The 11,525-nt window shown below is 42.6% G+C and overlaps 1 protein-coding gene across 1 annotated transcript; it reads right to left on the reverse strand.

The window, feature by feature from the left end:
- Window positions 1–2,898: 2,898 nt before the first annotated feature.
- LOC121869146 (general transcription factor II-I repeat domain-containing protein 2-like) lies at window positions 2,899–3,954 on the reverse strand. The gene has a single exon (XM_042370333.1). The coding sequence runs from the start codon at window positions 3,952–3,954 to the stop codon at window positions 2,899–2,901; it is 1,056 nt and encodes a 351-aa protein (XP_042226267.1).
- Between the last annotated feature and the right edge of the window lie 7,571 nt (window positions 3,955–11,525).

Consider the following 11,525-nt stretch of genomic DNA (forward strand, 5'->3'; position numbering starts at 1 on the left):
AATTTAGTTTCTTTAACCTATCTTGATATGGAAGGTTTCTAAGTCCCGGAATCATTTTCGTCATTTTTCGCTGCACCGACTCCAGTGAATTGATATCCAGTCTATAATAAGGGCACCAGAACTGAACAGCATAATCGAGGTGCGGCCTGACTAGCGCAAGACATAGTTGCAATATGATCTCCGCACTCTTATTACTTACACTTCTAGATATAAAACCTAATACTCTGTTTGCCTTATTTCGAACATTAACGCACTGTTTTCTAGGCCGTAGGTCCGGGCTTACATGTACCCCTAAGTCTCTTTCACAAGACGACTTCTCTAGGTTGATGTTGTTAAGGCTGTATACATTGACAGTATTTGGTCTTCCAATATTAAGTGCGCTGCACTTGCTGGTGTTGAATTTCATTTGCCACTTTTCTGACCGCTCCTGCAGTTTATTTAAATCCTCCTGTAGTGCATTTGCATCCTGCCCTGAATTAATCTGCCGCCCTATTTTGGTGTCATCCGCAAACTTGCTTATGTCACTGCTGATCCTAGTATCTAAATCGTTTATGTTGATTACGAACAAGAGTGGGCCCAGTACTGACCCCTGGGGAACCCCACTGGTTACACAGCCCCACTCAGATTTAACACCATTTGCGCTGACCCTCTGTGTTCTATCGGTGAGCCATGATTTTATCCAATTTAAAACTTTCCCCTCGATACCATGAGCCTTAACTTATCTCAGAAGCCTCTGATGCGGTACTCTGTCAAACGCTTTGCTAAAGTCTTAAGTAAATAACATCGTAATTATCGTCATTATCTACTACCTCGAAGACTATCCTAAGAAACGTCAGCAAATTTGTTAGACAAGATTTTTTCTTTTGTAAACCCATGTTGAGAGTAGTAGATTAACTATTTTTTCTCTAAATTCGATCGGATGCTATTTGCTATAATTGAATCAAGAAATTCCCCCACTACTGACGTCAAATTAATCGGCCGGTAATTTGACGCTGATGCTGTCTCCCACAAGTCTGGCACAACTCCCGTGTCTAATGATTTTGTAAATAAATTTACGAGGGGTCCGCTAATCTGTTCCTTGCACTCTTTCAAAACTCGAGGGAAAATTTCATCTGGCCCTGGGGATTTTGTCTTCTTTAATTTATTTATCTTAAGAACATCCTCTTTTCTGATAGTGATATTCTTTAATTTCTCTTCTTCATTTCCCTTAAACATCAGTTCAACCTCTGGCATTTCCTCGTGAATCTCTTCTGTGAAAACCGATAAGAAGTGGCTGTTTAATGCTTTGGAGACATCGGGTGGTGTGGTGTTCACGTGGTGTAGTAACTCGTCCTCGGGTGTTGAAATGAAGGACCTCCTGTGGTCTTGGGGACACCGGGTGGTTTGGTGTTCACGTGGTGCAGTAACTCGTCCTCGGGTGTTGATATGAAGGACCTCACGTGGTCATGGGGACACCGTGTAGTGTCACAGTCCCTCACTCTGCTAGGTGGTGTTGTGTTATCTCGTAGTCAGGAGCATAGCTTGCACGCTGGTGTTCCCAGGGGGGGCTGGATTAACACCGTCAGTTCAGGTGGATGGTTCGCAGGGGTGCTTTAATCACTGATGGGTCATGGCTCTCGCTGGTACTGTCTAGTGCTGATTTCACCTGCTTAAACACTGTTCATCACTGTTCAACACTGAGCCCTCTTCTTTCCGAAACGAAATTGTCACTTTTCAATGTGTTGATATCCCGGTGGTGAGGATGGGTCGGGGAGAGGGACTTAAGGAATGGGCCGACATGTCCAAGGGGGGCCGCTCCTCAGCAAGAGCAACGCCTTGACCCTTCGGTGGTCAAGGATGGTGTGTGTGTGTGTGTGTTACGAGTGACCGCCATAAGTTTCTGTTCTTAGTATGAAATACGTTGGTTCGGATGGTGTGTGGTTAGCTCGAGCAGTTTCGTCCATTACTCATCCACACTGAATTTCATCATTTAAGTTTTAACTTTGTTCTTACTTTGTGTAGTTAATATATTATGTTTGAGTATATTATATTTTATTGTATTAGGTTTATATATAGGTTAGATAAGTGGAACTAATGTCAATAGGTAATTTAGATATAGTACGTCAGTATTTGGCGGTTGAGAGGTGACGTCGGTGACCTACTGGTACACTCTTGTCCAGGGGTGTCAAACTCATTTGCCAAGGCGGGCCAGATTTAATATGGGTACACAGTATGCGGGCCAAGTCACATAATTATGAGCTCTTCGCAATCACCTCATAGGTGAGTAGTACGACAAAATAAGAAAGGTGGATTTAGTCTGCGCTCGTGCGAAACCCTTAAAAACAAACAAATCAAGTGTTTACTACCTTGATCAATCTTATTGTTTGCTACTGCTGCTTCCTGGTAATTGGCACCTCTTGGTATGGACCAGTATATCAAAGTTTGGCACTAACGACTGAGCTGTAGCAACCTTCAGTATTGAATTAAGGTCCGCATCAGTAAGTTGAGACCGAAGCCGAGACTTGTTCAAGTTCATCACAGAAAAGAGTTGTTCACAGACATATGTACTTCCGAACATTGACATATTCTTTGAGGCAAAACATTTAATCCTGGGATAATTTGGTCCAAAATATTGATAAAATGTGCCAACATCAACACTCGAAAACTTGTTCCTCAACACAGAATCACACTGGAGCTCAATTAATTCTAACTGAAGATGTAGTGGTACCTCATTAACACCAACAGAGAATGGGTTCCGAAAAATGAAAAAAATCCTTCTCGAGTCTTTTAAAGTCAGCAAATCTTTCTTGGAACTCATTCATTAATTTGGAAATATTGATGCAGTACTTGTTTGTGTTGATATCAGCATGAAACTCATGTGTGCCTTGCAGGGACTTCAAGGTCGGAAAGTGAGAAAGATTACTGTGATAGTTGCCGTTCAAAAAGCTGAAGTATCATCTCAAAGGCACGAATGCTGTCATAAAACTCTGTCACCAATTTATTGCGTCCTTGCATCTTTGTATTCACGTAATTTAAGTGTTCTGTAATATCCACCATGAAAGTTAGATCTTGAACCCATTCATTATCTTTCAGTTCATGCAAATCCCTTCCTTTCTGTTCCATAAACATCTGTATTTCACTGAGCAATTCATAAAATCGCTTCAGTACGACTCCCCGACTTAACCAGCGAACATCAGTGTGATATGGCAGTCCATGTGTGTTCTCATTTTCTTCCAATAAGCAGTTGAAATGTCTGTGGTTCAGACCTCGCGCGCGTATAACATTATCCATCTTTAATGTTTTACTACACAACACTTCTTTATGTATAATACAATGCACATTATAAATTTGATGGTTCAGGTTCACAGCTATTAGTTTTTCCTTTAATTTTATTGCCACGCCAGCTTTTCTACCCACCATTTGCGGTGCTCCTTCTGTAGCCAGAGTCACAGTTTGTGCCCTGTCAACACCTAATTTATCCAGTGCCCCTACCAAACCCACAAAGATGTCATCACCTGTTGCTGTTCCTTTCAATGGTACCAGTTTCACAAATTCTTCTGTTACCTGCATATTTTCATCCACACCACGTATAAAAACTGTACGTTGTGCTACATCACTTGCATCGGTACCTTCATCAATTGCAACTGAAAATGCAGTAAAGGACTTAACTTTGTCTTTGAGTTGACTGTTAATATTCTCTGATAATTCACCAATTCTTTCTGCAACTGTATTTCTTGAGAGGCTTATGTTTGCAAATGCTTGACGTTTTTCCGGGCAAATATCTTCTGAAGCCATCAACATACATTTCATTATAAAGTTCCCCTCAGAAAACGGCTTCGATGACACAGCTATTTCATGGGCAATCCTGTAACTTGCCTTAACTGCAGCATCACCGACTTGAAGACAGTAGTCAGTCGGCCGTCTCACAACTCGTACAGTGGCACGCTTACAACCACAATTCACCGTTAAAACCATCTCTAGTCTTATTGTTCTTTCATTGGTGATGTTGATTGAGTATTTTGTTCTAGGAAACAACAGACTATTTTATTCAGCTGAGGGATACACCCACTATTTAGTTTTAGCTCCTCAAGGTAAGGCTGGAGCAGCAAATGGGCCGCGGGCCGCATGTAAGAGTGTGTCGGGCCGCATGTGGCCCACGGGCCGCATGTTTGACACCCCTGCTAGTCAGTCAGTTTAAGTTGAATTAAGTTTAGGTTAAGGAGGGAGATAGGAAGGAACTGGTTCACAAATAGGGTGGTAGACGAGTGGAACAAGCTTAGCAACTTTCTAACAAGTGCTGGAACGCTGGAAAGTTTTAAAAGGAGGCTAGATAGATTCATGGATGATAGAGAGTGGTAGTAATTCTCGACAGGAGCTGCCATGCACAGGCCAACTGGCCTACTGCAGACTCCTTATGTTCTGGTATTCTGGGAGTTGGCATTTGACTTTTGAGATTTGTTTTGCTTGATATTGAATTTGTGTGATCTTGTTGCAACTTTATTCCTTACTTAGCCACTTCCTAACATCTTGTCGTATTATTACTGTTATTTATTTTATTTTATGTATTTATGTGGTGGTGGGAATAAGTTAATAAATGTTCATATTTTTATTGACTTGTTTAGGTTTTGACCTGTTAACTTGACCTTTGTTGGGAGAACTTGGGATTAAGAATATAATAATAAGTACTGATATAGTTGAAAGATTTAATTAATTTGTGTTAATGTAACGATCTGCCCTAGGGTAGTAACATTAATAATTGGGGGCCTTACCAGGGAGCCTAAAGGTTATTTGTCAAGTTACAGGTTGGAAACAAACGCCATCATTATAAGCTATGGCTGTTTAATGTGTTATGATTGTGACTTATATTAATCTAGTGTTCTGTTGTTTTGCTACTGTAATTTTGTGCGTAACCTAGTGACGTGTCATTTCATTTGGTCAGTCATGTTTTCCCTGGTAAGATTCGTTAATGATCCCTCACTAGAGACTCTTTGCTCTGATCAGTTACGTGAAACAGACTGGATTAGCATTGCTAGCTATTATGAAATTAACGTTCAAAAGGGTCAGCGTAAGTCAACAATACAAAATGCTTTGCTTACGGAGTTGGTGCGAGAAGAAATTATTTCGGAAGAAGCCCTTCAGGTACGTGTAGATGACACTGGAACTAGTGTGGACACTGGGAATAGTTTAGAATTACGTAAGCTTGGGATCCAACGTGAGTTAAGGTTATATGAGGAAAAGAGAGCACATGAGTTAGCCATGGAGGAGGAAAAGCGAAAAACCCTTGAGGTGCAAGGTAGAGTAGGAGTAGCAAGGCCTAGCAACAATGACAGTGTTCAGGACCGTGATCAGTCAGTGTTTGATCTCACGAAACATTTGCGACTTGTACCTCACTTTGACGAGGATGACCCAGAAGAATTTTTTCAGCAGGTCGAGAAGGTCGCTAAATCATTCAAGTGGCCTGAAACATCCTGGGAGGCAATGATTCAGACTGTGTTTAAAGGTGCAGCTAGGTCAGTCTTTTTGTCTTTATCGGCTGCAAAATGTGAAAGTTTTGAAGAGGTTAAAGAGGCTATTTTGAAGGTTTATGGGTTGATTCCGGGACACTTCAGAATGAAATTTAGGAATGAAAGGAAACTAGAGTCACAGTCATATATTGAATTTATGTACAGTCTTTGTAAGATGTTTGGAAGATGCATAAAAAGTACTGGAGTAAGCTCCTATGGAGAGTTGATTGAGCTGATCATTTTAGAGCAATTTAAGAGAGCCCTCCCACGAGACATTCAGTTATATTTGGAAGAGAGAGAGGTTACAGAAGTGCAAAGAGCAGCAGCTCTGGCAGACAGTTATGCGTTGAATCCTAAGAATGTTAGGTTTCAAAGTCCTGTAACTAGGAACAAGGGTGGCAAGCAGGATAAGTTTGAAGATGCAAAGGCATCTGCCTCAAATAAAGTAAATGTCCGTAGTGGCTCGGAACAAAAATATCCGAGGTTTGAGCGTACGAGTCAAAAGATCTGTTTCTACTGTAAACAGATAGGTCACCTTATTGCTAATTGCCCTAAGCTCAAGAAGAAAAGGAAGACTGTTCTTTCATTTGTGCTGATGGAGAAGTTAGACCCTAAGTCAGTTAGTTCTTACTCAAAGGAAGATTTACATGAGCCCTTTATGTTTGATGGGACTGTCTCAAGCGATGAGTCCAGTGATGTTCGGTACCCTGTTCGGATTTTGCGAGACACCGCTGCTAACCATAGTATTGTGGTGAAATGTGCTTTTCCTTGTGTGGAAAGTGCTTATACTGGTGAGCATGTGTTATTGAAGGGTGACGTTGGTGTAGTCACTGTTCCTTTATGTAGGATGTTCTTGAGGAGCGACATGGCTTCTCAGTGGGTGACTGTTGGTGTCCAAGACTCTCTCCCTGTATCTGGTGTTGCCTTCTTGCTAGCTAATGACATTACCGGTACTCGTGTTGTCCCGGATCCTGTAGTGACCATGAATCCTACGGTGGAAAATAATACTAAATTGCTTGAAGATCAGTATCCTGGTTTATTCCCTGCCTGTGTTGTTACTAGAAGTATGTCGCTTAGAGAAGAGCAGAATACTAGTGTTGACCCTGTTCCTAATATAGTTGACACAAGTGGTGCAGTTTGTGATGTAAATGACTTTGGTATAAGGACCTATATGTGTCGGAAGACAATTCTGTTAATGATAGTGAGTCGTACCTGACGGAAGCCAGTGGCCCCAGCGGTGATAATACCCCTGAAGTCACCGGTGACGTATTTGACAACTCACTCTCGTCTAGTGTTGATTTAACTTTGACTACTGATGTATAGTCTTTAGAACAAGTACCCATAAATAGAAAAAACAGATTAATTTCTGTTCAGGAAAGTGATCCAGAGTTGTTAGTTGAGTAACATTGCTGTAAGCAGGGAGAAAGCTGATGACTTGCCTGTTTGTTACTATTTGGACTCTAGCCTTCTGATGAGGAAATTTAGACCACCCTCATTGTCCTAAAATGATATAGGGGAGAGATCTTAAGACTGGCACACGATTTTCTGGGCGGACACTTAGGGGTTAGGTAAACCTACCATAAGATATTACATCATTTTCATTGCCTAACGTGAAGAGAGATGTGGCAAAGTACCGCAAGACTTGTCACGAGTGCTAGATGACAGGTAAACCTAATCGGCCGATCAAACCAGCCCCTTTACAGCCTATTGCAGCAATAGAAGAACCCCTCAGTAAAGTAATAATAGGCTGTGTTGGTCCTCTCCCAAAAAGTCGTAGTGGCAACCAGTTCCTGTTGACTATCATGTGTGCAACGACTAGTTACCCAGAGGCTATACCACTTCGACGAATCACTGTTAAAAATGTGGTAAAGGCTCTGATTCACATTTTCACCCAATATGGTATTACAAAGATTGTACAGTCCGACAGGGAAGTAATTTCACGTCGTCTATTTTCCAGCAAGTCATGAATGAGTTGGGCATTCAGCAATATGTCTACTGCTTATCACCCGCAATCTCGGGGAGCCATTGAACGGTTCCACCAGACATTCAAATCATTGTTAAACAAGATACTGTAGGGAGTATGAGGAGGAGTGGGATGGAGTGCCACTAATGTCCTTCGCCATTAGGGATAGTTGTCAGGATGTTCTTGGTTTTAGTCCTTTTCAGTTGGTTTTCGGACATGAGGTAAGGGGGTCGTTGACAGTTTTGAAGTCGAGTTGGGTGAATAACAAGATAAAAATCCCACTTTCAGTGTATGTTGACAAATTCAAGGTTAGACTGAAGAGAGTTGGGGAGATTGCTCGAGAGAACTTGTCCCAGGTTCAGTGAAATTGAAGGGTCAGTATGACCAGAGTGCAAATGTGTAGAGTTTAGCTCACAGAATTCCCTTGCAAGCAAAGTTTGAAGGCCCATACACAATAGTTAAGAAACAAATCCCCCTCAACTATATCATAGCAACTCCAGGAAAGCGGAAATCGGAGCAATTGGTACATGTGGATAGGCTGAAGCTCTACTACTCCAGGGAAGCGATTGTGTGTGGTATGGAGATCCAGGAGCCACGGGAGCAAGAGCAAGATTTCCTGGTGGAGGTTCCAGTTAAGTTATGCAATTCCCAGATTTTAGCTGATCCCTCTTCTAAAGTTTTACATCTTTCACAACTACAGGTTGAAAATGTCACAAGTATGTTACAGGAATACAAGCACCTGTTTGGGGACGTGCCACGGGCCTGTAACCTCTTAGAACATCAGGTGACCCTTCTACCAGAGACAACCCCTATCAAGCAAGCACCCTTCAGGAAAAGCCCTGCCAAGAGGAAAATTCTGAGGGAGGAGGTGGACTATTTGCTTCGACCCGAACTCCTCGAACCAAGCGACAGTGACTGGGCGTCACCATGCGTGCTGGTGTCAAAACCCGACGGCTCCTTCCGCATGTGTACAGACTACAGACGGGTAAATGAAAGCGACCAGGGGTGACTGACTCCTATCCTCTTCCTCGTATAGACGACATCCTTGACAGCATCGGGCAGGCAAAGTTCGACCTGATGAAGGAGTATTATCAAGTGAGGCTGACGTAGGAATACAAAAGAATTACTGCCTTCGTCACACCTGATGAGCTTTGGCAGTACAAAGTCCTCCCCTTTGGGCTTTGCAGTGCCCCTGGGACATTTCAGAGGGCTATGAATGTGAAGTCTGGGCTTCCTGGTATCTGTGCCTACTTGGATGACCTGCTAGTGACAGCAGCTATTTGGGAGGAACACACGGAGCGACTTCGTGCCCTTTTCGCCCGCCTTTCGGAGTACAACTTCACTGTCAACCTGGCTAAAAGTGAGTTTGGCCATGCAACCCTTATCTACCTTGACCAGGGGGAGGGGTGGCTCCAGTAAACACAATGATAGAGACTCTACAGAGACTCCCGCCTCCTGCAGATCGAAAAGCTCTGCGTAGGTTCCTTGGTATGGCAGGATTTTACCGAAGATTTTGTAAGAACTTTGCACAAGTGTCGGCTCCTTTGACAGACTTAGTCAGCCAAAAAAAAAAAAGGTATTTGTGGACAAAGGCATGTTAGGCTGCATTTGAAACCCTTAAACACCTGTTAACCTCAAGGCCAGCATTAAAAGTGCCAGATTTTGATAAGCCTTTTGTGATTCGAGTTGATGCCTGTGATATGGGTGTGGGTGCTGTATTGCTAGTTTGAAAACGATATACTACACCCAGTTTGCTTCCACAGCGTGAAACTAAAACCACATCAGCGTGGTTATGCCACGATAGAAAAGAAGGCTTTGGGGCTTTTGTTGGCATTATAAAAATTTGCAGTGTATGTTGAGGGTTCACCATATACCATAGAGGTGTACACAGATCATAATCCCTTACAATTTGTACAGAGGATGAGAAATAAAAATCCAAGGTGGACTTTAGCACTACAGCCCTTAGATATAGAAATAAAACTTATTAAATGGAAAAACAATCTTTTAGCAGACACCCTGTCCCGTGAAGTATAAAAGTTTTCTCCTTTTGTCCGTAAACTTTTTTGATAAGGAAGGGAATGTTAAGAGTGTCCGCCATAAGTTTCTGTTCTTAGTATGGAATACGTTGGTTCGGATGGTGTGTGGTTAGCTCGACAGATTCCCAAGAGTTATGCATATTAATGCATTGATTTTGTAAGCATATTTATGTGAAGTGACGTAAAACCACATTTTTGGGGTTTCACTTAACCAATAGTCATGCCTACAAAACAATCTTGATGCTCTAAGTGCATGTATGTGTTAAATAACGAGTAACTGATCCACATTATTTTGGTAAATAAAGAAATGAAAGCAAGCACTTAGCCATATGGATATAGTTACACGGAAGAAGGGAAATAAGGATGAGCCATGGCTTTGATGGAAACAATGTGCTCTGGGACGATGCTCACAATGACGAATGGGAGAAACCTCTTTATGAAACATCTTACCTACTAAGGATGAAGCTTAATGTTACAGAACACACACACACACACACACACACACACACAGTGCAACTTTGTGTGACGCGTTGTCTGACTTGGGGTGGCTTTGAGCGAACCATACACTTAATATTACAATTTATGTATCCTTCCTGTCCATGATTTACAACAAAAACTGTAGATAAAAAGTTACAATATTATACTAATAACACTGTCGTGTATTGATACTATGACTAGTTACCAAGATACAGAGCACGATGAACATAACATGATAATGATAGATAATGATAGTGAAGCCTGGAAGGGTTCATATCATAACTTGTGTGTTCGTGCGTATGTTGCCCCGTGAGAGTTACCGTGGGCCTCCATGTGCCCAGGTGGGATGGTCAAAGTATTACACTATAAGTGTGTCAAATGAGGAGTGACTGATCCACATGTAATTTAAGGTTTTTGAAATATGTAGTTAAATTAAACTCGATTTTTCATATAGTTACGCGAATGATGGGGTGTGGTGGAAGCATCGTGGTCTGGCACACACACACACAAGCACTGTAAACCTTGTGTGGACTCACTGGGTGGTTTGGAAGTGTTTATTTCCATTCATACTTTCGTAACTACAACCTATGGTAATTTTTCTTCGCGTTCATATATAATGAAGATAATGCAGAGTATAAAATACCATATACAATATTTATACATAATGTCATCTATACAGCCGTACTATGACTGTGTGTGTTCGTGCGTGTGTTGCCTCGTGATAGCTAGAGTGGGCCCCCGTCCAGAAAGGACACTGCACAAACCTCCAGCACCGACCCAGGTGGTCTAGAGATTATGGTTTCCGAGTGTACGTCAAGGGGTGTAGGTGTGTGTATGTTACAAGTTGGATCTCTTCCTTCAATCTTCTTTCCTTTCGTATGCCTTCCTTGCTTCTTCTCTCCTTCATGCTTTCTTTCCTTACTTCATTCGTTCGTGCTTTCATCCTTTTTTCGTCCTTATCTTTCGTGCCTTCTCTTCACTCCTTCGTGCCTTCCTTCTTCCTTCCTTCCATCCCCTGTGCTTTCTTTGCTATTTAACTCCTTTCTTCCTTCCTCCCCTCGTTCGTGTCTTCCTTTCTGCTTTCCTCCTTTCTTCTTTAATTCCATTCTTCGTGCCATCTTTCCTGCCTGCCTGCCTGCCTTCCTTCCTTCCTTCCTTCCTTCCTTCCTTCCTTCCTTCCTTCCTTCCTTCCTTCTACTGTGTCTCTCCTGCCTGCAGTGGACGATGTCGTGACTGACTGGGATAATCTACAGGAGGCCAGGCAAGGCAGCAGGGTGTTACAAGTGGCTTACTGTCATAATGTGACGCATTACCCGCTCTGCTGCACCGCACTGCTGGCCACCTCAACCTCTGCATCACACACTAAGTCTGCTTCCCACGTCTGACTCACACACGAAGTCTGCTGCCCACGTCGGCATCACACACGAAATCTGCTGCCCACGTCGGCATCACACACAAAATCTGCTGTCCACGCCGGCATCACACACGAAATCTGCTGCCCACGTCGGCATCACACACGAAATCTGCTGCCCACGTCTGCATCACGCACTAAGTCTACTGCCCACG

Source organism: Homarus americanus, unplaced genomic scaffold, assembly GCF_018991925.1.
Source record: "Homarus americanus isolate GMGI-L3 unplaced genomic scaffold, GMGI_Hamer_2.0 scaffold25467, whole genome shotgun sequence".
Classification (NCBI taxonomy): Eukaryota; Metazoa; Arthropoda; class Malacostraca; order Decapoda; family Nephropidae; genus Homarus; species Homarus americanus.